Source organism: Diadema antillarum, unplaced genomic scaffold (genome assembly GCF_040938485.1).
Source record: "Diadema antillarum isolate AM-2024a unplaced genomic scaffold, OU_Dant_1.0 scf00000046, whole genome shotgun sequence".
Classification (NCBI taxonomy): domain Eukaryota; kingdom Metazoa; phylum Echinodermata; class Echinoidea; order Diadematoida; family Diadematidae; genus Diadema; species Diadema antillarum.
In genome coordinates this window covers 967,520-993,531 of record NW_027270935.1, presented here as the reverse complement: position 1 = coordinate 993,531, position 26,012 = coordinate 967,520, and the positions used below count along the sequence as shown (strand labels likewise).

General features: G+C 38.4%; 2 protein-coding genes across 2 annotated transcripts; one reads left to right on the top strand and one right to left on the bottom strand.

Annotated features, from left to right (window-relative positions):
* The first annotated feature begins 32 nt into the window (after positions 1 to 32).
* LOC139715191 (integrator complex subunit 7-like) lies at positions 33 to 16,188 on the top strand. The gene is made up of 20 exons (XM_071626787.1): positions 33 to 154; positions 1,585 to 1,714; positions 2,627 to 2,773; positions 3,962 to 4,146; positions 4,536 to 4,735; positions 5,354 to 5,585; positions 6,282 to 6,499; positions 6,901 to 6,997; positions 7,446 to 7,603; positions 8,158 to 8,289; positions 8,799 to 8,846; positions 10,042 to 10,200; positions 10,826 to 11,020; positions 11,420 to 11,523; positions 12,298 to 12,366; positions 12,974 to 13,130; positions 13,703 to 13,801; positions 14,606 to 14,714; positions 15,432 to 15,517; positions 15,934 to 16,188. Exons 1-20 carry the CDS (start codon positions 55 to 57, stop codon positions 16,186 to 16,188), a joined length of 2,880 nt encoding a protein of 959 aa, XP_071482888.1. The 5' UTR covers positions 33 to 54.
* Positions 16,189 to 19,134: 2,946 nt separating this feature from the next.
* Positions 19,135 to 25,909, bottom strand: LOC139715180 (ragulator complex protein LAMTOR3-like). The gene is made up of 6 exons (XM_071626780.1): positions 25,516 to 25,909; positions 23,873 to 23,907; positions 22,838 to 22,896; positions 21,323 to 21,456; positions 20,622 to 20,685; positions 19,135 to 20,074 (listed from the first exon to the last, which is right to left on the bottom strand). Exons 1-6 carry the CDS (start codon positions 25,522 to 25,524, stop codon positions 20,004 to 20,006), a joined length of 372 nt encoding a protein of 123 aa, XP_071482881.1. The 5' UTR covers positions 25,525 to 25,909; the 3' UTR covers positions 19,135 to 20,003.
* Between the last annotated feature and the right edge of the window lie 103 nt (positions 25,910 to 26,012).

Below are 26,012 nucleotides of genomic sequence, written 5' to 3'. Positions count from 1 at the left end.
GTTGATTTGTAATTTCAAGCCGAATTTATTTGGCTCTATCAACAGAAAACAGACATGGCAAGCACAACATCACGAATTACAAGCTTTGGTTCTGATGTAGGCTACGGTGAACAGGAACATGACGCAAACTCGGCGCTTTTGGAACTTGACAAGGGTGAGCCTTCGCTTGTTGACTCCTAACAATAACATTTGAGTAAAGTTTAAAGCTTTAAATTTAAATTTAATTTAAATAGAGCTAACGTTAGGTCTAACATAAAATTACACTTTTAGACAAAATCTATTTTACAGTTTCACCACCACTGGCACTGGACCAGTGTTGTGAACTCTTGAGTCTGCTGAGCAGAATGTATTTTAACCTTATTTTCCAGTCCATTTCATTAATACAAATGTTAATATTGTTATGTTGACAGAGTCAGAGATCTTACGGGTGCGGGTGGTGCCATGCCACTGGCAGTGCAGTGATGGTTTGTTGCTTTAAAGGTGCATAGTCCCAGTGTTTTAGTCAAATGCGTACGCGGGCGCATGGCGCAAGTTTCCTATAGAGACCTACGCTATCGACTCCTCTTTAGCGCTTATACACTATGTGGCCCACTTCCCCGAGTCCGAAGAAGTCCGATTCACTGTAGTCAGTGATCCGATAATAGTTCGGCTCATGATTCGGCTAAAGGGGATGACAGCTTTAGCAAACTTCTTTTGTGATGTCATAATAACAAGCACATCACAGACTGCGCGATGCGCAGAGAAGACAACGAAGGCAACGTTACTTAGCAACACCTATGCACTGTACTCTAGTTGATTACAGCTCAACTTCGGTAATCTTCGTATCAATGCTAACGGTGATCGGCAGTATCATCAACAGCGCCCTCTACACTACCGGGACTATGCACCTTTAAAAAAAAAAAGATGCATAAATTTATCTGTCATTTGTCAACAAAGGTTTAACGTGACATGTTTAAGCCTTTGTGCTTTGGTAGACTGTCAATATAACGACACACTAACTTATCTAAATTCACTTTAAATTTCAAGCAGTAATTTTTTTTTTTTTTTTTTTTTTTAAGGGGAAAAGATAGTTCACAATTTAAATAGATAAACATTCTTCCTGCTTGTCCTGGTGTGGAAGCAGTCTGTATGTCATCACCTGCGACTAGCGTTACACTCCCACAGTATAACTGTGTACAAGGAGCGCCCCGGGGTTTTAGTGTGTCATGTAACTATGACCAGCCCTTCGAACGCAAAGCGTTCGATAACTGAGCACAAGGAGCGCCCTGGGGTTATGTGTCATATAGTAGATTCTAGACCACTCACTCAGTTGCCAGATGAGGGCACTCTGCCCAACACAGTACTAGTACTGGTATACGATTAGTAGATCTATCTGGTGAAGGAGATCCCTGAGATCGCATTTGTTTTTGTTATCATATCCTGTGATATAACATGGTGTGTCTTAATTGCAGCAATTGATTGACAAATATCTGCTTTGTTCACATTTTTAAGTACAGTTTTTAATGCGGTGTTGATGCCAATGACATGTCTTTTTCTGGACTGCTTTAGATTTATGAGTATGACTTGCCTCTATCTCACATTTAGGTCTCCACTCAAGCAAAGCAGGGGAACAGTGTGAAGCCATCGTACGGTTCCCACGACTCTTTGAAAAGTACCCATTTCCAATTCTCATCAACTCAGCTTTTCTCAAACTGGCTGATGTTTTCAGAGATGGGTATGTTTGTATAGTTTCAAGACCTTCTGTTGTTTTGTTTTGTTTTTCAATCCAGTGCATCTTTTCAGGTGATGTATTAATAGATCTAGAAATATGCACAATTTATTTAAACTATTCTTGCTTTTGGGGGGACTTTTATACTTTTCAAATCTCCAGATGTTCTCCTTCCAAATTCCTTGTTGTCCTTGTGTTGTCATGAACTAAAATCAACTAATATGACCAAGTCGATTTACTGTATTACTATCAGTGAATTTGAGTTTAATATAGAAAGCTAGTTCTGAAATATCAATTTCATTTTTATAAAGATTATCAAAATACACGACATTTCCTCAGTCATTTTGGGAGTTCTGTATACTTGATTACTAGTAGAGCTAATTATGGAGAGAATAATGCACAAACAAAAGCAATGTCAATGTGCAGTAAGCAGTTAAAAAAAAAAGAAAGAGTAGAAAAAAGCCAAAAAATTGTCTAATTTAGGAAGAAAGTGATACGTTCTGCAGGGATGTGTGTACTCCAAGGTTTAAAAAAAAAATCTTATTCATTGCAGTCCCAATGAAAGTAAACCAAAGTTGAAAAGCTGTTATTGTAATTTGTATGATTAAATTGTAACATGAACACATAGAATATCTGGGCTACATGTAAGTGCTTTTGAGACTCAAAATAAAAGTGTAATTTCATTATATCTATGCATGTACCCAGTTTAATATGATGCAGTCATTGGTTTAACATTTAAAGAATTACAAGATAAGACTTTATGCCACTTTTTAAAAGTTGAGGTTCCTTGAGATCGATGCATGACAAAAAGCTGATGATATCTTTTGTAGATCTCTTGTTTCAGAAATTGTTTTGCTTGAACAACAAAGGTAAGACTAAATTCACATTGGTGTTATTTATTTCTTCGCTTCTTTGTAGCAACAACTTTTTGCGTCAGTGTGTGCTGAAGGTCTCCCAGCAGAGTGTCAAACATCTGGACAAGATACTTAATGTGGATGAGTTTGTCAGGCGAATCTTCTTTGTCATCCACAGCAATGACCCCGTTGCTCGGGCCATAACCTTGAGGTGGGTCCAGTCACCTACATGTATGGGTGGTTAAAATTATGTATAGCTGAACTATATGGACACAGCAGTGTTTAAAGGACAAGCCCACCTTCATATACATTTGGATTAAGTGAATGCAGCAATATTAGTAGAACATATCAGCAAGAGTTTGAGGAAAATCAGACAATCCGTCCAAAAGTTATGAATTTTTGAATTTTCTGCAAAGTCACTGCTGGATGAGAAGACTACTACGGTGTTAGGTGTCACATGCATAGAACGATATAAGGCAAATACACTATAAAGAGAATTTCACAAAAATGTACTTTTTGAAAAGAGTGCACATTTCCTCGACTTGTCACTGACATATGACTAAGGATAATATTATTCCTCCTGCCTTCTGCAAGAGGCAAGTCAAGCATTCTTTCATAATGCAAGAAAAGTGGAAATATGTTGAATTTTCTTTATATTTTCTTTATGTCGTACACATGTGACATCACAAGCTGTAGAAGTCTTCTCATCCAGCAGTGAGTAGGCAGAAACTTCAAAAATTCATAACTTTTGAACGGATTGTCTGATTTTCCTCAAACTTTCACTGCTTTGTTCTACTAATTTTGCTGCATTCACTCAATCCACATGTCTATTAAGGTGGACTTGTTCTCTAATAGGTTGTGACATGTGTGTTATTGTTGTAGAGGTATTTGCATTATGAAATGTATTTTTATAGTCCACTCCAGGAAAGGTGACAGATAATCTGTGTTGAGCACAGATGTGGTTGTTGCAGAATGCATTTTCGGTTTGATAAAAGAACACTTGTCTGAATTACTGCTTATACTAGTGTAATGTTTTTCGTGTTTATATGAATGTATTTTTGTATGTGTTATTATATCTGTCCATATAGGTATTGTATGTGCCTTTCATCATTAATAAATCCAGATTCAGTCATATCCACTAACATAGTGACAGCTCTGCTGATTGGAGTGTTTTTGACGGTCTTGTTAACATTTGTGCATGTTTGTGTGTTAGATAAGCGTAGAATACTCAGTGCTAATTTTTAGGACAAACTGTACAAAACCCCAGTGCATTCTTGTCCTTTCTTATGTACATATTCGTTTGGTACACCAAATTTCCTGTCAGTTTATCTGTAAAAAATCATGAATGAATTGAGTATCATTGGATGGTGTGGCATCTTTTCTTTCTTTCTCTCAATAGAGTATTGGGGAGTATTGCTCCGATAATAGCAGAGCGAAAGCGAGTCCATCACAGTATCCACGCTGGCCTCGACTCTCATGACCAGGTGGAGTTAGAGGCAGCTATCTTTGCTGCTTCCTGCTTTGCTGCTGAGTCCAAGACATTTGCTACTGGCATTAGCAACAAGCTGGTTGAGCTCATAGAAGGTTGGTTTGAGCTGGTTGCACACTGCATGAACCCCTGACAAATCAAAAGAGCAAATCTTGTGGCAGAGATGCATACGTGTACATTTAAAGTTTCCCTCTTGTCGATCCAGCATATTGTGAAGTTAGCATTATTTCTCTGATATTATGAAGTGCACTGTTCATACAAAGTAAAATTTTGTTCTGAAAGCAGAATTTTGTTGTAATATATGACCACAAATTAATTTCTCAATATAGGGGAAGTCACCAATATTGCCCCCCTTCCCAAAAAAAAATGTTTTCCCTGATGTTGCAACTTAAAAGTATAGATCAATTTTACCAGGCCTTGTTGGTATGTTATCACAGTAGCCCACTACCAGAATATCATATGAGATGCATGATTTCGTCTCCAGGACTGGCCACGCCTATTGATATCAAGATGAAGCTGATCCCCATCTTTAGCCACATGCACTATGACAGTGCGCTGTCAGGGAGGGTGCGCCACATGTGCCTACGTCTCCTGGAGTCCTACCCATCAGAGAGCTTTCTCACCATCACCCTGGACACGCTTACCGACCTGGCCGCTGCCTCCCACATTCACATTCCTGACCAGGTAAACCTGCACATGACCAAACCAAGGGACTGTTCTCTTTAATATGCTACTATAATTTTGATACATTCAAGCAGTGATACGGAAAACACATTGCAAGTTATCATACATACAGCAAATTATCATACAGCAAATACATTATCATACAGCAAATTGCAAGCATTGTGTGTCCAAAGAACCTTTCCCCTATTATGGGTTGCTGGATCATGAGTAATTTTAAGAGACCTGTATTTTAGGAACCAGATTTTACTAGACTGGAAGTCTATGTTGAGGAGATATATAATGAGTACTTACAGGGGAAGGCTAGAGGCTATATTAAGACTTTGACCTCTGTCTTCAATCTGGCAGTTTTCAGTATAGAGTACTGTTTTGTTTTTGTGTTTTTTTACAGCAGGGCTTTCTTTAGTAGAAGTGTCAGATGTCTAGTCCTGTTTCAGAAAAACAAGGCCTTGATTTACTTGTGCCTGTGAGAGTCAAAGGTTCTTTCATACCACATGAATTAGGCATTTCATGCTTTCGTTTCATCAACATCGATGCTCGTAGGCCTGATGGATTGCTTTCTCAAAGAGGCTTGCAATACATCACACCAATGGTAACACTCATTTTGTTCTCATGTGTAAGGTTGACCTGTTGCTGAGCTACATGGAGAATGATATCCGACACTCCATCAAGTCCACATGCATCGTCAAGCTGTGGACCCTGGCCCACCGAGCACCCCACGCCTGGTCACAAGCGAATGTAGACACTCTCTGCCTCTTTTGTGGTGGGGACAGGGAGAGGCGGCTGGTTGTTGGCTGCTTGGATGTACTCCGCATTCTGTCGTCATCCCCTGCATTCCTCACGTCTGATGCAGGTGAGAAACAAATTTTGGTGTGTTCTTGAATGTATATAGTGTAAGTATGTGTTCCATTATGTCCCATTTTGTATCTCTCTGGTTTTTTTTTTTTCCTCTTGCATTTTGGTGTATCTCATCCTTTGTTTGTTCTCTGTAGACTTTGTTTTTAGAATGTATCAATAAAATGAATCTCCTTCAAAAAAAACATGACTTTGTATGAGAGTGATGAAACCAAATAGAGGATTACCTGAAAGATGCATTTACTTGATTCTTATGAAGATATAAATTTGGGGCATTGTTTTCAAAAACATTCCTTCATTATATAGAGATTTCAGGAATTTCATGAATGTTCTTATATATAGTATGTCTTTGGGCTGCTTGTTTGTTGCACAGATGAAGAATGGTTTACAAAGGAGCTTACCAGTTTGTTATCAAGGTTTTGGGGGTTTTTATGCCCCCACAAGATGGATTGTGACATAACATTGGCAAGTGAATGCTTAAAAGGTGCTGAAGTGTACTTACTGATTTCATTAAATATTTTGCCCTTCTAAGAGTTTCCTGCTTTTATGCAATTTATGCTCTCATTGAGGGAAATTTCCCCAATAATGGGAAGATGTTTCCTTATTTCCTTTCCACATTTCTATGAATATCAGTGTGCAGATGTCAGGTGTTCTGTGTGATCTTTCCAATCACTGACTTCCTTGTCTTGTCTAGATGGTTCTGTGAAGACTTTGTGCAAGAATCTCCTTCATCACTGGGAGGTCTGCGTGTCGTCACGTGCTGTGCAGGTTCTCTCGCGCCTCCTGTGCCGCCAGGGAGGAGCCGAGGAGGAGAAAGTCATGGATGATGTTAATGATGCCAGCATTGCCATGGAAACCATTGCTTCACAGTGCCTGATGGAAAGCTCAAAGTCTGCACTCAAAAGTCTGAAAGTGAGTGTGTTCAGGGGAATGCCATGTAGTCATATATTGCAACAAATGTTTTCTTTCTGTAGTCAAGAGAGTGAAATTATGTACCAGCAAAATAGAAATAGCAATAACGATAATGAGAACAACTATCTATAGGTATACGTTCCTGACATTTTAACTCAGGATGTGCCAAGGTAAGTAGTTATAAGAGCATTTGGTATGCAAAGTGATCCTTCGATCAGCAGACTTGCTAGTCAGGATAGGAACATTTTCATTATATGCTTTTAATTAACATCCTCTCTTTCTGTTGTCTCCCTTTGGAAGCTTGATAGAGGGAGATAGACGTAACCAGTGTATTGTTGCCCTTTGCAGATCTTGCCACCTTCATTTTTGGTTGTTTTGTTTGCGTGCTATCCTTGATGCAGATAACGTTAGAAAGTGTACACTGCCTCTGTAAGACTTACCCATCCCAGACAGCTGACTTTGTGGAGATGTTGGCAAGCAACCTATCCCTTGCTCCAGGTGAGTTTATTAAGTTCAAGATGCTGGAACAAGATGATGTAAAGCCCTTAAAAACGCCATCAAAAACTGATATCATGTCTGCATTTTACTTGATTGGAGTCACTTTGTCTCAGTTGAGTTTTTTTTTTTCCCTTTCAGTATTGTAAGAGATGGAGCTTATTCAGCTGATGGCTGAACCTCACTGCAAACATATGAGTAAAAACACAACTTTCACAGTATCAAAAAGAAGATGCTTGCAAAAAAAAATCCCAATTATACACTGCGCAGGATACCTTTGCCAAACTTTCAGAAACAGGTCACATTCAAGATAAAGGAGAAAGTATATTTTTTTGCTCAGAAGTGAAGACAGTGTAAGTCGGGATTCTTGAGAGAATTTACAGCATACCGTTGATATCCCATGCAGAGATCATTGTACATGTTGTTGTTTTGGTCTTCCACTGCAAACCAGACAAAGAGAGTGCAATCCTGATGTGTCACTGCCTGGCCAGCCTGGCTGAGCTCCAGCACAACGTCCTGGCAGCCCACAGGGGGATTCTCCAAGAACAGTTCCAAGAGGTCCTGGGAAAGGAGCAGAGTGGAGTGAAAGAAGACCAGGGAGGCTACCTGGTGAGGAGACCTTTGATTTATTTCCACAATAGTCCTGATATCTAACCCATTGAAGACAAGTCCCTAGAATACTCGGGCAGGTGTCTATGGGAAATATGTGTTGGAGCAAAATCAGTCCATCCTCAATGGGTTAAGCAAAAGTAAATGTAATGTAATATTACACTTGTTATGCCTACAAAGTGTAGTCTATGCTGAGGAAACATATTTGGGTTTCACACATGAGGTTATGATGGAAAAAAGAAATGAAACAGATGCAATCAAGCAAATTGAAGATGGGGTCAGATCCATGATTTTTCCAATGATTGGTCAAATACTTTTTCACTGGACTTATCTAGGCTGTACTTAACTGCAGTGTTTGTCAATAAACTGTACTAGCATGTAAAGGAATAAATAAGATTTAGTCATTGTTGTCAAAGATCACCTTTTTTAAGGGGGGAAGGGGGGAGGAAGGAGGAGGGGGAGGGTTGCAAAAAACTTTGCCAGTATGAGAGCATCGATGTTTCAAAGATCAGATCTGATTTTGGGGAGTTCCTTTTTTTCTTCGTCTTTGTCAGGTTGCTTTGGCTGTTCTGCTTCTGATTGAAGAGAAGACTTCCAAACAGACCTTCACAGAGGACAGTGTGGTGAGGCTGACTGAGAGCCGACCCTGGGTGGCCTACCGCATCGCCAGGCAAGCCACCCGAGTGGTGAGTGGCTGGTTGCCATGGATACTGGCAGCAATGTGCAATTTCCTTTCTAGGTTCTAATTGATCTCTTTACCCTGAGAAACTTGGGATGTCCAATGCCAATACAGGATTCTGAGTGTTGTTAGTGGCAGTAGAACTTGCAGCAGGTGAGATTTTAAGGTAGTTCCTGTTTATGAATTACAACTTTACTGGAGTGATTCCCAAACAAATGGTAGACAATGGCAAAAGAGAATAATGCATTGCCAAGGCACCTCATGTTGGACCAATGATCATTTTATGCAACAGCAACATTAACACTGATCATATGGGATTGGTAAATGTGTAGAGGTCCAGATTTCCAACTCATGAATGCCATTATATTCAAAATTTGTATGAACTTATGCCCAATTCTATTTGAGTGGGACTGCAGATAGACATTGGAATGGCATCCATGCAAAGGCTACTCCCACAAGTTTTTGTATGAATCTTGGTTCCTTGATTACAAGAATTTCTTTCTCTGTTTCACACAGGGCTGTCACAGAACTGCAAGTCAAATATTCAAGAATCTCACTACTCAGGTAAGGGATTGTTTTGTTTTGTTTTGGTTTGGTTCTTTGTGAGTTTTTTTTTTTTTTTTTTTTTTTTTTTGAGGGGGGGAACCATTCAAGTATACCCCTTCAATGTACTAGAATACCAAGCGTGTATATTTAAACAAATTATTGTGTAATCTGAAGGCAGAATACAGTTGTTCTGATTGAAATGGAGAAGTTTATGTCTTTCTTGCCATGTTCTTGAGATTGTTATAGAGGGAGGACTAGTGACAGACAATGAAATGCTATAAGTAGAAGAGAGAGATAATGGATACAGGGGTTCATTACTAGAGTAATTCCTTCCATGTGTTTTGCAGAATATGTCATTCAGACTGTGACCATAAAAAAAGAAATATACACAGATTCACTCACTGATAAATGTGTATAACAATAGGTGGATGATTTAAGGGCAAAATGATATGCATAAAAATAACCGCAGTCACTGGCAAAAGATTGCAAAGTTAAAGAAGCGAAGTTGCGATCTTTGGCCATCCATCCACACTAGCAGCCAAACTTCTCCATCTTTAAAATCTCAAAGTTTGGGCCACTGGAGCATGTACGCAAGAAAAAAAGAAACAGTGCACCATCTGACAGCTACTGATTGTGACACCTGTATATCACAATGACTGTGTGCTTTGCAGGCACCACCCGCAAACAGATGGTGGACTGCTCATGTGACAAACTTGGCAAAGTTTGATTGCTAGTGTTCACACTGCCCAAAGATCTAGAAGATTGGTGGGGGTCCAGGAAATATCCCTATTTTGAGTGGGAAGTTTTGTAAGACGTTCCACGATTGCATGTTGTACCAGAGCGCTGAAACTTTGAAGTGGGAGTGCAGGTAAGGCCTTTTTTTATTTTTGCTTGTCAGCTGAAGAAACCCGGAAGTGGAATCAGAAAATTGGAAAGTTGCACTGAAGACTTTTTTTTTTTTTTTTTTGCATGTTAGCTGATGAAACCCGAAAGTGGCAGCAGAAGTTGCACTGAAGGCTTTTTCTTTTTTTCGCTTGTTAGCTGACGAAACCTGGAAGTGGCACCAGAAACATAAACTGCCCCCACACTTTTAAAAACGTGGTGCCGGCCATGGATATCAATGAGAGATAGATATGGGGAGTTAACAATTTGATTAATCCATTTTTGATGATTATTACAGTGTGCTCTCCATTCCCTTCCCTTCATCATGCAGGTAGCATCAGAGCATTTCTACTACTGGCTTGGAGCTCTGGAGGTCTTAAGCCAGGCAGAGGCATACCTGATGGAGCTGAAGGCGGAGATTGAACCCAGCAATGCAGCCAAGCTGTCGAGGGCGCTACAGGAGTATGAAAGTGGACTCGCTGCCCTCAAGGTGATGCTCTTGGAAGTGCCCCTTTGTCATGTGATCATACATCATTGTCATGTGATCAAGCATCATTGTTATAACATTTTTGTTGTTGTTGTTGTTCTAATGAGTAAAAGCAGCATTGAGAAGATGTCTGGAAATCATGTCTTGTTTGTGTCCTCTTTTTTGATAGCACGTGTGCAAAGACAAATGTTAGGTGATTTACAGTGCACACTTTAGAAATGTTAGCGAGTAGATGAGATATGAATACTGATGACAGAAAACAGCTTCAAAAATATCCAGTTATCTGTATCATTTTTACAGTGATAGCTCTTGCCATTTTACATGTGCATATGTTCAGAAACATGAAGACACTGTTATCTGTCCATCAAGACACTGCTGATAGTACATCCTAATATGCAACCTTGAAGACACTGATTAAAAAAAAGACACACACACACACTACTTCTAGCATGTCAGTCCAAAGTCTGCTTACATGGGATGAAACATGTTAATTTTTATATTTACATGATTGAATGAAAGCTCTAGCCAATCAAGAATTTTGTAAACATTCATCAACTGAGGATGAGACGAGATACTGGACTAAAATTGTGTGAACATCTTTAACCAAGTCCGATTTTTCCCTCATCAGGCCGGTGCCACTCCAAATCACCCATTGAAATTCCAGACAGAGTTTGCCCGTCTCAGGGCGTACTGGTTGCATGCCTGCCTCGTCCTCATGACGAACCTCTCCAGTATAAGAACCTGCCCACCGCCTGCCATCGCCCCCGCTGTTGCCATGACAACCGGCCAAGATCTTCTTCGCTGCGGTCACATGGCCACTCAAGTAAGACCTTATAATAGAATGGAGAGTAAATTCAGTAAAAAGGTCTTTTAAAAAAAGTTTGCTATTGGGACCCCAAAACCACAAAGGATTACCACCGCAGTGTGAAGTGCCTTTATATTTCCTGAAAGACCACTTTAATAGTTACACCCACTCTGAAAGATATGTAGCATTTTTATCATGAGTATATCATATCAAATTTTGAAAGAGATAACCACAGTATAAGTTCCTATTTGGCTTCTGTTTTATATTTTTCTGTTAAAAGAAACCTCAGAGTTTTTGTGTATACTTGATGATCGTGACATTATGCTGTTCTTAGGTGCTCAAATTCTGCGTACTGTGGTGTTTTCACTGTCAGTAAAGTGGATTTTATGTATGTTTTCTCGTGCGTTTTGTGCTTAGATGCAGAAGTCCTCTGACAGACTCCAATCTCTAGCGGACAACTATGCCGATCTCTATCTTTCTTCCTTTGATGCCGACATGTCGACTCTGAGCTGCATCAAAATGTATCCTTTCCATCATCCAATCTCTGTCATGAGAAGGTGTCCTTCATATTCTCATGAGTTTCTATCAAATCAGAGTTGAGGGCATCTTTTCATTTCAGGGCTGCATGTATCAAGTTTTCGATGAACTTCAAACTTAAATAGCTAAAGTGTAGTTTCTATATAGTCAGTATAGCAGAAATGAAAGGTGATAGGTCTTATGTGTAAATTGATTTCATGACCACAAATGGAATGTTGTGACATTATTACTGCCATTTTTTTAAAACTCTAGGGCAGTTTCTTTTTAAGATCTTAGCAATTTTGGGGGGAATGAGAGCAACAAACGTAAACATTAACCATTAAATTACTTATTAATCAGAGGCCAGTTTCTTATAATGCTTTTTAGGTATTCTCAAACATTTATGGTCCACAGATAATTTCTACTGTAATGCTGAAGAGATACTGCATTATGTTTGAGAGTGCTGATTATGTGGTCCTCAAAAAAAAACCTACCTGTCTCAACCCTACTTGCATGCGTGACACTTGACATTGATTGAAAGATAATGGGGGAGCTTTTTAATGCGTGATAAATTTCTCCTTGTCATTTCTGTAAATCATAGCAGGCTTCATGCACCAGAGGCGTCCTCTCCACGTGCAGCTGTGTCTGTGTGTCAACATATGGTATGCAGAACAGTGGTTGCCATTCATTGACACAATTGAATACCAGAATTTAGTCCTTTTGATGGGTAGGAAATGTTAAATTGCAAATGGAAATAAATTCCTTGACTTTCTTGTCAGACTTCAGAGGCATTGTCTTCTGCTTGTCTATCTCATTGATGCCCTCATCCTGAACAGCTCAGCGTACAGGTATGACCAATTCCACTTTCACTTTTCTGCTTTAGGCCTGACACCCATGATACAGTAAGATTTCCATGAGTCGAAGCCCTCAGGATTGAACTAAAATCTTAAATTTGAGCTATATACGACTTGAGCAAGAGTCAAAGTTTTTTGAATGGCGTGATTTTCAGGATTATAGTTCTAACTTGTTCATGCAGTAATTTGCATGAATATGTATCTGTATTAACAGGTGTCTAGGCATGTTTCTGTTGTATGTTGGTATCAAATAATCACAGATTTCAATTTTTGGCTCCCATGACTCTTGACTCATGCAGAGTGCACTGTAACATGGGATTTCCACTTCCATGTTTACTCGTTGTTTGAGAATAGGAACAAGATGATATGAGGTATAATATGGGTGATGGAAGTCATTCTGTATAAGATCAGTAAATAATGAGATAGATAGATAGATAGATAGACAGATAGATAGATAGATAGATAGATAGATAGATAGATAGATGAATAGATAGACAGATAGATAGATAGATAGATAGATAGATAGATAGATAGATAGATAGATAGATAGAGATATATTTGTGTGGTGTTTAATGCTTTCTCTCTCATTATGTTTGTGTAGTGGCAAGCACATGATCCAGCAGGACCTACTGGGCTCCAGCGACCTGGCCCAGCGTGGAGGCAACCTGCAGGCAGAGAGCAGCCGAGTAACCAATCAGATCCTGGCTGACCTCCAGAGGGTTCTAGAAGAGACGGAAGGCAAGCCAGTCTCCCATCAGGTGAGCTGACCTTTCTCTTACCTGTCATATCACTCACTTATTTTCTGATTAATTTCGTCATCTTTTTTAATTAATCAAAGGAAAAACGAGCAAATAATACATTCAACATGATTGTGTGTGATGCTTACAATGATTTAGTCAGTTAGTAGATGACTACTTTCCAGCAAATTGTGGGATTTTTTATCAGTAAGTGTGAATAATGCATATGCAATGTAATGATTATCTGATAGCATGGGTTAATACTAGATGCAAATGCCAACAATTGGCTTTTATGCTTGAAAATAACATGTCTATGAAGCAGCAGTTATAGTTTAAGTATTTTTCATTTACAGTGATGCCACTAAGATATTAAATTTGTTTGGCCTTGCCATTTCATTTTCAGTGGTGATGTTTGGGCGAATGTGTTGTCGCAACATTGCCTTGATGTGGTATATATCATAGGGTGAAAATGATCTTGCAAAAAGAAGTCAGCTATGCTGTGTTTGATTTCACATTTGTCTGTAGGCCTTTGTGGAAGACTATGGGAAATCCCCTCATAATTTACAAATAACTTTTGCTTCTGACTATCTCAGCACACAGAATGTATCCAGCATGCCTGCCTGTCACTGCTCAGGATGCCATTTGGATTCCCTCGCTATTTCTACCAGGCACTCCAGTCCACTAGCATTAAGGTTTGTTGCGATGGCATTTTTTTTCTTTAATCTTTTTTTGAGACTATTTGAATAACACCACTCGGCTCTGATGTAATTGGTTGCCAAGAATGCCACTTCAAATAATTAATTCAAGCCCTAATATCCATGTGTTATCCCATGCCTACAGAATTTACTATACCCATGCCAAAGTGGCGCCAGGGAAATGGGACTTAAACCTCCTGGTGATACTATATCTACACTTGAAATATATGCCAAGGATGTTGTTGCTAATGAATGACTCGTTTAATACATACTATTGTGTCAGTGAGTCTGTACGTATGTTACATGAGATTGTATTTTTGTTACTTAATTTTCAGGTAATTTTGTCCAGGAGAAATGTGTTCCTTTTTTTGCTTGCTTATTAGTTTGTGTGTTATTTCATTTCCCATTCTCGTATGCTTGGACATATATTTTTCTTCAAGTACCATGATTTTGATGAGCACTGAAAGGTGGACCTGTGTGCTATATAAGTAGTCACTATTATTATTATGATGGCTGAAAATGTACGCTTGGAGATCTGGGGGGTGTTTCATCAATTTAGTCAGCGCTGACAAGTTGTCAGTCTCTGACAATTTCAGCAAAATCCTTGGTTTTGATTGGCTGAGATGCTCTGGTCACTGACTGTTACTATGGTTATTGTCAGAGACTGACAACTTGTCAGTGCTGACAACTTTCATGAAACGGTACCCAGGTGATGTGGTATACCTTGTAATGGTGTAAAATCAGTGTCTGTTTCATGGTATGCTGTGCTCTAGATTTATCAAAATGTTCTCTCCTATACAGCTAAATCTCTCACCATCCCCTCGTGCATCTGGAGACCCTGTTCCCGTGGCAACCAACACCCATCTGGCTCTGAAGGTGGAAGGTGTTATCCAGCATGGCTCTCAACCAGGTTAGGAAGGCAAATACTGTGCACAGCAATGTGTACTGTATAAGCTGTTATTTTCTTGAGGGTTTGATTTTCATGTATTTCGTGAATCACATGGACCGCAAATTTAACAACATGCGAAAATGTCACCCATGCGCTGGTGTAATAGTGCACTTACGACAGCTTCATGTCAATTTGCGAGAAACAACATCCTGCGAAAATGTCCGTGACCACCTCATTCGCGAAAATAACAGCTTATACAGTATGAGATCTCCTTGCAGAAACATTGATTAAAAAGATATATATGTGAAACTGTCATATCTGAACCTGAGCAGTTTCTTTACTTTGTCAGATACTTTCTAGCAAAAAACAAAACAAAAAACAAACAAAAACAAACAAACAAAAAACAAAAACAATACAAAATCCCAAAACAAGGTAATGTCCCAATTTGCACAACTACTGGAAAGGAAGGACAGTCACATGCTTTTTGATTAAATTTTCATTTTTGATTACATGATTTTTTAATTATTTCATTACTTCAAAGAATGGAGTTTTCATTTTGCAAAGAAATGGTCTGTGCTTGCTATCCATTCATCATATTGTTTATTCACAAGATTTAATTTTGTGACCAGTTTTATTGTATGCAGCTGTAGTCTTTTGTTTTCTGCATTTTGTATCTATACGTTTCTGCTCTTTCTGACCGTAACCCGTCATTAAACAATTTTTGTCATTAATTGACAGGACTGTTCAGGAAGGTTGATCAGGTCGTCATCTCCGTTAACACAGTGTTGACATCAAGCAACAAGAGTGATGAGAAATCACCTGAGGTGAGAATCACACAGTCCTATTAAATCAAACATCTTCTCCTCACCATGCTCAACCCACATGCTGATTCCGTCAGCTGAAAACAAGGAAATTTGCAACCATCTCCGAATATTTTGTGATTTTTTTTTTTACAAATGTTTTTTAAACATTTTTAAAAGATTACTCTGATATATTCAAATGAGGAAACAATGTTTACCACTTATTATGGAGTACTCAGCAGGATAATTGGCCTTTGTAACTGTCTTTTTTCTTTTTTTCTTTTTTTCTTTTTTTTTTTTTGGGGGGGGGGGGGTTTCACACAAACAAAAGTAGTTATACTAGAAATGACCAGAGATGTAAGAGAAGGAAAAAGAGAGAATAGAGCAAGAGACAGATAGCCCTCCAAGTGAAATAACTTTGCAATTGTTCAACATTTCAGACCACCCCAAAGGACATTGAGTGCCGCATCACACCACACAACGATTACTTCAGCCGCCAAGTTCTCCTCTCATTTCCCATCGCCGGTCAGCATTCCATCAATGTGGAGACCAGCATAGCGGACGAGGATGGACAGCTCTGGAGGACTGGACCCAAGACTAGTCTAGCGGTCAAGGCATACGTGGATGGACCACTTCAGCAGCAACAGCAGCAGCAGCAGCAGGCTGGGCACAGCAGAATGCTGTCTGGACGGTAGCTCAGTGGTCACTAGGACTCACTAGGGGTTGTGGTCTCCCCTCATTTCCTTTAAACATGCAAGTGAAATGGACAAGCAACGGTCACAACAGCTAGTTGCTCCCTAACTGTGGACTCTGTTATACAGTACTTCAGAAGATGGCAGAGTTTTGACGGCAGATACGCATGTGAACATTACGAGGGTCAAAATGCAATGTAGAGCTACTTGTTATTGTCATGTGAAATGGTGCATATTACATTGTATCTTATGGTCTTTACCTGAACATGTGGTTAATTACGTATTGGCCCCAAATGTGTGATTAATCACTTTGAACCCCCATCACTAAACCTCCATTCAATGCTCAAATTGTTTGTCTTTATGATGAAAGTTCCATCACTTCGCCCCCTCCTTGGCATGCTTAGTCCTAACCCTACAGGGGTACAATGGGGCCATCCTGTAAAGCATTTTGTAGTTTTGTCTAGAAGTAGATACAAATTGGCTTCACTACTTTATGATGTGAAGAAGAAAATGACAAATCGATGAAAATAAGTACAATTGCATATTATAGAAAATGAACTATTTTGTTGGAACATATATTCATCTAGCTGTTTATCAAAAATTTTGCAGGAAAAGAATTATTTTCTTTTTCGGAAAAAGAAGAAATTGATCAAATTAAGGAAAATTGGCAGACATTTAGAAGAGTTTACAGTGGACTCCCGTTATTTCGAAGTCCTCAGGACCGGCACTTTTCTTTCGTCATATCATTATTTCATTATACATGGAAATTAATATCAATCAGAGTGAAGCCTATTCAAATAAGCCAATGTAATGATAACTAGTAATGAAGAGACAAAAGAATGTAGATATATTACAGTCATATCATTTATTGCAATTTTTTTACTCATTTCTTTTTTATATAAAAAAGAACATACATAAATATACATTCCTGCTTGAGGTGAGGAACAAAGTGCCATTGCAGGAGATATAATGTGTAAAATAAAAGTTCCATCATTTTGCTGTAAAATCTTGTGCCACTGTGCCTATTTTATAGTGATGATTCATGACTATTCCTGTTTGTAATTCCTCAATATGGTCTGTATAATACTGGTTGGCCTTCCAGGAAACACAATCATCCTGAACATACACAATGTTGCTCAACTTGAGAGTGACTGAACCTTGCAAACAGAAAACTCTGATGAGCCAGTCTATCTTAACATAGTTTACCTTTCAATTAGTTCAGGATTTCTCAGCAATTCACAACTCAACAACCCTGGGATGAAATGAATTTAGATTGAATTTTCAAGGATCATGTAACCTAGCTATTTTCACTGTATCACATTTTTCCTTTAATCACTCGATCACATTTGGAAACTCCAGTGATAAATCATGTTCAGAAAGTATAGTTACTGAAGTGCAGTTTTCCAGGACTTGATTCCCCTACACAAGAACATCTCAAATCTGTCGCACAACACTCAATTCAGCTGTAAAGTAAAGTGCATCCATACATGTATTATCAGTGGAAATAATGAATGCAGTGTTGCCAAATGCAAGAGCTAACAAATATCTTAATGGATCAAGTGTCTTGGAACACCCAAACCATTCTGCTGTACAATCTGAATGTACCTGCAAATTTCTCACAATTTCATTTAGCAAACTGGTGAAACCAGTTCATAACTTTTTCTACCTTTTTTGTATGAAGGAACACTTGGTGTTTCTTTCCTTCATATTTCATTATAGGTGTAAGAAACCATCTTCTGTAATGACAAACCTTTTAAACTCAATATTTTAGTACATTAATGACCTCAAGTAGTTAGTCAACAGCATGCAATGAAAAGCAAACTCCTCACCAAAAATATATTACTGTGATTTTGATCATTAATACCCCTACTCGAGGGAAGAAAAACATAATGAAGAAAATATGAGTTTGATGTGCTTTTATTTTTTGGCATTTGGTATAAAAAAAAGACATGATTTGACAGTTGAGATGTTAAGAAGTCAGCCTCTCTGCAAATTTAGGCCAGTTCAAACATGGATGAGGTGGACACTCCACTTAAGTTCCGATACCCTTTAAGAACCATTGTATTTGCATATTGCTGAGGCTGCTGCACATCCCTCAGACCTAATGGATCAGACTTACTGGAGGTTTGGCATGTCTAGTTTCCATAACTTTATTTGGATGTCGACTTCACTATCAGTTCACACACATTTTTAGCTGTTTAGCAGTTTTTAGGCTAAAGGCTGCATGACTGGCGAGAGCAAGGATATTCTTTATCTTATTATATAAGGCAGCATGTGGATGGTATGTGTCCCATAATCATGACATAGGGAGCTTCACTGTCTCCACCTGAAGAAATGGAATCATACAAGTATAATCTTCACCTCTAACTCACAAAACACATTCACAAAGTTTTTTAATAAGTGCAAAATGACTTTGCTCTCAGGCCATAGCGCATGGTCTTCTTAACTTGCACTAAAATGACCGACATATTGAAAACTTATTATGGTGTATTTTGGATACTCAAAATTTTTTCTTGTTCAGGTGGTGAACAATCAAAATTCAGTGGAAATGTAGAATTGATCAAATCAAATAAACAGTACTGGCTGAAGTTGACCATTTCTGCTCTTGATACCTGTACGGCAATTGCTACTTTTAAAACCATTCCTTCACCATACTGAACTGGCCTGATGAGGTTTCTGAAGCTTGTATTGTGCAGATGAACTTGATATCTGATGTCACTACAAAAAAGAAAAAGAAAAAAAAGAAAAAAAAAAGAAATATGCACACTGCTCGTACATCTTTTTCATCTGCATTTAACCTTAAACATCATCTAATTCACTCAAAAGTATTGTGGAAAAGGTAGATACAGTATAACCAGTACCTCATTCTAAATGTACCCCAAAAGAGTCATATTGTCACAAGCAACACCTTGTCCCAAGCAAGCTTCTTACAACCAGGTTTCCCTATTGTATTAATGTTCTCTGCTGTTAAAATTTTGTACATGTACTACCCTTTTTTCAACTTTTTTTTTGTCTGGACAACACAATTGCAAAAGAACTCTCTATACTGTAAACAAAATGGTGACAGTTGACTTGAGGCAGTCCTAGAAGAGGGATCATAAAAGATAGCTTGCCTTCTCTACATGAGAAAGAAAATACAAATTTTGATTCAACCGAGATCCCTTCATCCCACTATCCACAGTTTTCTCTTTGCACTGTGCATGACAAGCTTTGCAAACGTCTACTGTATATGCCATATATTTTGCAAGTGACTGAATTTGCAATTGAGCATCAAATTGTTGGCATAAGAAAGAAGATTACTTGTAGTATCATCTCTTTTTCAGAGGGGGAAAAAAGGGCAATTCCCCACCTGGGAGATGATATTCAAAGCATTTGCGTTATGAGAGGCAATATGATTGGGAGTTGTTGAAATGATTTTATCAATTATTGTTCGACAACTAGAATTTGTGAAAATGAAAATGCAATGAAATATACAGCACATACAGTATTCAACACCACTCTAAGAGTGACACCATTCGCTGGCTATATGGTTTCTTTGCCTGACTCTCAAAAGCACAGAAATGAACCAGTTTACAGACATATTCAAAATTAACAGGTACCTTGCAAGGATAAGTTTCTGACGAGCAGAAAGCATGCCCGAGACTTGCTCGTTATTGCAATGACAAATGCAAGGAAGCATTTTCCAAGCACTGAGAAATATTCAATAGAAGATGAAGCATTGAACAGGTTGTTTCAAAGTCCTCAGCGAAATTATGAGCCATGTATTTCAATATGTCAGTACGCTGATCCTCCTGTTGCCTTCTGGGATGTAACGAATTCTACACATCTACAGCTGCCTTCAGCTCTGGAAGCAAACTTTCAAGCTCTGATTCAAGATCCATCAGGAGTCCTATGGCAATGAAAGGGAGAAATATGAGATTAGTGAAGGTGATATAAAAACCAAGCATAAATATGACAATGTTAGACTGATAATGATGTGAAAATGACAGGAGAACATGTCGACACATGCAGACTCATGTCAGCATGCTAACATGACTCTGAGAAAGCATTTTTAGATATTTCTGCATTGAAAGCATGTGATAAACATAGAAAAGAAAATTTGTCATTCTTTAAAAAGAAGCAGCTGTGCTTTATATACTTGATGGGCATGGATTCTACAAACAATTACTGTATACAGTGTACCAGTAAGTGGATATTTTCGCGCGACTAATTATTCACCCTTAGCCGAGTAAGAAGAGTTTCACATGTTTTTAATTCCGCGGAATCAAGACATCAACTACTGGAACACATGGCAAGCAAAAATATTCGCGTGCTTTTATTTTTACGCTAGTTTCTGGTTGCACGAAATGCGCAAAAATTTCAACACTGCGAAAATTTCCATTTTTACAGTACTCTTTGGAGCACAATTAACTTGCAAAAAATATACATAAACTCACCGGTGTTAGCTTTTGCATTTGCAATCAAACTGACAAAGAGTGGCTGCTTGTTGAAATGTACCACCTGTAGGAGAGAAAACAAATTGATTTATGATAACATACAAAAACTTGTTAGCCATGTAACTACCACTGTGCTAATATTGTTCAAAAAACAACACAGGTAGCAATGACCTAGTGATTTAAACTGCAATCTTTCATTGTAACAGAGGTGGCAAGGACGATTTTATTATTCCATTGTCATCAACACCATACATGTGAACACAGAGCTCTGCAGACCAGGAAACATCGGCTCACATAAAAAAAAACAAAAAACAAAACAAATAAAGGAGGCAAATAAAAAAAAAAAAATTAGGATTTGTTGCAAACAAAGTATGCTGAACAGAATTTCAGAAGAAATATGTATTTTTTTTTTGGTTGGTTGAAAGCACAATATCTTAAATTGGATGAAGACAAAACATACTGTACGTGTATATGATAAAAAATTAAAAAAAACATATCTACTTTACATTTCTGTGTATACCCTTCCAATGAAGTCAATGCAAGGTTATTTCCATTTTTGGAAATCATTTCTTAGGAATCCTGATCAAGCATGAAAGTAAAGTGTATTTTGTTACATCTTCATACAGTTAAGACACTGAAAAGATGACACATCCAGCTTTCGTGACAAGCCAGTCGATGACACACCGAAATGATATGCTCACCTGATATGAAGTGTAGGAGCATATGATGCTCTTATTGGCTGAGAGACCGAGTTTACTGGCCTGGTCAGCAGCCATGGCAAATGTGGCCAGAAAGGCGGGCTTCATGGAGAGCTCAGGTGTGGTGTCTGATTTCACTGCACAGTGAGCAGCAATGAGAGAGGGAGAATGATTATAAAGAGCTGTTGTATAATACACAATTATCACATGATCAACTAAGCCAACACTGCATGAACAGACATTTCTACAGATCTTACTAACAAGCCAAGACTGAGATTCCTGTAGTAGTAGTCACTGAAACTTAACGATTGTGAGAGAGTAAATTTCACCACCTCCAGACCACTAACGATAAACTCACATGTAACCTTAAAGGACAAGTCCACCATCATATAGTAACTGCAGCAATATTTGTAGAACAGATCAGTGCAAGTTTGGGGAAAATCTGACAATCTGTTCAAAAGTTATGAATTTTTAAAGTATCTGCAAAGTCACTGCTGGATGAGAAGACTACTAGAGTGTATGATGTCACATGCATATAACAGTATAAGGAAAATATAAAGAGAAATTCACAAAATTCACAAAAAAGTGCACATTTCCTTGACTCGTCACAAATGTATACACATGTATTATAAGGGTAATATCATTCCCCCTTGCCTTCTGAAAGAGGAAAGTCAAGTGTCGAGTCAAGTCAAATATATTTAATTTTCCTTATACTTTCTTTATATTGTTGTACACATGTGACACCACAGGCTGTAGTTGTCTTTTCATCCAGCAGTGACTAAGCAGAAACTTCAAAAATTCATAACTTTTAAACAGATTGTGCGATTTTCCTCAAAATTTTGCTGATGTGTTCTATTAATATTGCTGCATTCACTCAATCCACATGTCTATGAAGGTGAACTTGTCCTTTGAATTGATGGGGCACAATTTCAAAGTCCTAAAGTAATGTTTTTGAGTGATGACATATCTTGCCTTCAGATCCCAGCATCATCATGGCCACCGACGTTATTTCATCATATCATAATCAGTGAAGAAAACAGCTAACCTTTACAAGCATACTCTCTTTATGTATTAGAGGGTGCACATGAGTATACATGTGTGTTTGTGCATGTGTGATGTGTGTATGTATATATATATATATATATATATATATATATATATATATATATATATATATATATATATATATATATATATATATATATATATATATATTGATATTGATATTAAGTTCCTGTGACACACAGATATGTGATCAAGACCTTAAATGGCATTAAAACGCTTTGTCCTGGCGAGGAAAGCGCATGTTTTGGAAACAAGACACCAAACAGGTTAGTCATCGTATGTTTGGTGTCTTGTTTCTAAAACATGCGCTTTCCTCGCCATGATAAAACGTTTTAATGCCATTTTAAGTTTTTATCACATATCTGTGTGTCACAGAAACTTAAATATCAAAATAACTATGAAGATGATTAGATATGATTTAAATGACAATGTTATGATGACATAACCTGTTACCTTTGATGACAGGAACCCCATCTCTGTCCGTGATCACAATGGCTTCCAGCCCTTCCACCCTGGGGTGATAGTGGAAACATTACACAGCAATTACATGAGAGATTTGGGTGGACATATCATATATGTATAGAGTGGTAACTGTAAGACACGGATGAGGCATTCCATTCCTTACCTAGCACTGATTACAAGTGGAATAAGAAATGTTTTCAAGCTTGAATGCATCATCCACGTCAACATTCTCAAGGTTTTCATGGTAAGATTTAGACTCTGCAGGGTTCTCTCCATTTTTGGTTTTGTGTGATTGATCAAGATTGAATATGCTCATCTGTGCAATAATTTATTTTGGAATTATCGCAGTTTTTCAATCATTATACAAATTGAAAGTAACAAGTTTTTTGTGATGCATTTGGTCATCTTCTTGAAAACTAATTTGTTTCATTTACAGTTCTGGATTTCAATAGGTAACCTCTATCACAGCAAATGAATACAATCCTGCATGCAAATATAAATTTTCTTTCAGAACACCAGAGAAAAATTTGACTCGGCCTTCTACAGTGGTGTTTGACATGCAATGAAAACACATTTTTCATTTGAATTCATCCCCCTTTTCTCATCCACAAGACCAGATTATGGAGGAGGAAATGCCTTAACACTGCAGTGGCACAAAATATATCTATTTAGTTGTAAATACATGGCTCTCTGAATATCACACCATTGAAGCAATATGGGAATGGGCATCATCTTGGAACATTGAATATTAACACAGAGTCAGTGTCAATAACCTATGCTGCAGTGAGCACCCTGAAGTACAGCTGTGATACTGCCCCTTAATCCAGGAAAGCTCACTTTCAAGGTGGTCATACACATAAACTAAATGTAATGATAAACTGATGAATGCTTTTTATTTTAGTATTGGAGTTTTGTTACCACCCCCCCCCAAAAAAAAAAAAAAACACACACACACAAAAAAACAACAACAAACAACAAATCAACAACAACACACACAAACAAACAAACATATGATTGAATACTCACATTTGTAACAGATTCCATAGGTATCTCTTCAGTTGCTGACAAATAAGAGAAAAAGATGGTATTACAATTAATCATAACATGCCTAAATTCACACTAATGTCATGATGCAACACTATTCAGCTGAAGCTCATCATCAGATACTTTTAGGGTCCATGCATCAATTCAATGATGAAAACAAACGTATAAGGAATAGTAATCCAGGAGATAGGGGGAAATTCTATTTTGGCCTCAAAATTACATTTAGCTATATTCTATGTTACAGAATTGTATTCACACATACTTCAAGATCTCCACAAAGTCATTAGACATTGCTATCCAACTTAAGCAATAAATACAGTCCACCCCACCTACAAGTGTAAGTCAAATCCATTTTAAGGGACCAGAGAAATCCTTTGACTTTACAGTACAAGAGTGTTGTTCTTGTATGTTAAATTTGATTTTTTTTTTTAATACACTTTACACAATGGAATTCCATCTGGGCCAGAGCTTCCCTTCAACGCCTTAGCTGATATTTGGTGTAACGTTGACTTGGGCAAAGTAGCCTGCAAGCTGTAATGAAATTACTAATGTAAATATTGCTCCATATTATACCTAGATGCATACAAAAGTAACATACCACTAGATACCAGTCCAATATTTACTTCCTACTCCCTGTGTGTGTAGAAACACATTTTCACTAAATTGGATTAGGAGGATTAGAAGCCACCTTAGCTTGAGAACTCCTCATGCTCTAACAGCTAGCTGTGGCTGGCTAATTTCACCAGAATGTCGTTGTATGCCTGGTGTACGAACAGGAGGAGATATACCCAATGTAAGTGTGGTAAACTCAAATTATATATGTTATGCAATCTTTGATGCATCTAAACTGTTTAATAATCTGACAATATTTACATTTCTAGGATTTTACGAAATTGTGGAGAAGCTGATAAGCACAGCATTTTATCCCAGGATCCACTCAACACCCTACCCTTCAGTCTCCAATTAGTCTTAGCTTTCATTCCTTTCCCTCCCTCTCTCTCTCTCTCTCTCTCTGTTTCTTTTCTCTTACCCTAGTCTCATCCTTCCTTGACTTACCTCTTTCCTTTGTGATTCCTCCATTTGCCGTTCTGATTTTGCGTTTCATAGTCTACATCGCTCACTGAATTCATTTCACTCCCACCCCCCCCCCCTTGATTTCATGAATCTTCACTCTCTCTCCTATCATGATTTTCCAACCTTTGGCTTCAACTTTGCCCTCTTCCCCCTCCCTTCCATTTCATCTTTCTCCTCCCGATTACTGAACCTTTTAGTACCATAACTGATTTTCACTCCATTCTTCCTTACAACTCCTCTCTGTTCCCTTTCCTTCCATCTCCACTAACAAGTTACTAGGGCAACTTCCAGTTCTCTGCTGCCTCTCACTCTTCACTTTTTGCCTTCCTTACATTCTCCCTGTCTAATTTATGTCACTTCCCTCCTCAACTCTCCTCTTCCTAGATACTCTATATACTATAGTGTCTGTCTTCCTTTGTCAGGCCACGATTCCTACCAAAGACTACATCAGCACATCGACACATGACACTACCACAAACCTTTCTCCCTCATATACCCTCATTTACTTTACCATCTCCATGGCCATGCAAACCTTCAAGCAATACACATACCTCCACCATGTTGTGTCCAATGTTGTGACTTGTGTTGCCTTGCAATTACAAACAATTGAATCAACACTTCTTTCCGAAGAGGCAGTTTCACTAGGGTTAATACAGAATAACGAATTAGACCCTTGAATATATCACTGAGTAACTTTGTTAGGCCTATGTATGTGATACAACAAGCCAGGTGATACAGTGTCCGACAGTGGCAAGTTAGCTTTTTAGACGCTTCCGCTTTGCCTGCTTTGGTTACACTTGCGTTGCAGTTTTGCCTTCCTTGGCCCTTGATAACGTTGATCAATGTCGGTGCACTACCATAAACCAGCAATGAACGTGGGTTGGGTACTTGTAATCAGCTGGCTATGAGGACAGCTCACATATGACCGTGGGAAGCCGCAGCACTTCAGCGGGGAGAGAGAGAGCATCACATGATTACACGCCGGTCCGTCTCCGCTCGCTCGACGCCTCAGCTCCGGGTTCATTCACTGTTCGGGCTAGCTCACCCA

Excerpts from the sequence above, each read along its gene's own strand:
- LOC139715191 (XM_071626787.1), top strand. The coding sequence starts at position 55 with ATGGCAAGCACAACATCACGAATTACAAGCTTTGGTTCTGATGTAGGC. Across the intron at positions 1,715-2,626 it reads GCTGATGTTTTCAGAGATGG|CAACAACTTTTTGCGTCAGT; the intron begins GTATGTTTGTAT and ends GCTTCTTTGTAG. Across the intron at positions 11,021-11,419 it reads GCGGTCACATGGCCACTCAA|ATGCAGAAGTCCTCTGACAG; the intron begins GTAAGACCTTAT and ends TTTTGTGCTTAG.
- LOC139715180 (XM_071626780.1), bottom strand. Across the intron at positions 20,686-21,322 it reads GCTCCTACACTTCATATCAG|GTGGTACATTTCAACAAGCA; the intron begins GTGAGCATATCA and ends TCTCTCCTACAG. Across the intron at positions 20,075-20,621 it reads AAATGCAAAAGCTAACACCG|GACTCCTGATGGATCTTGAA; the intron begins GTGAGTTTATGT and ends TCATTGCCATAG.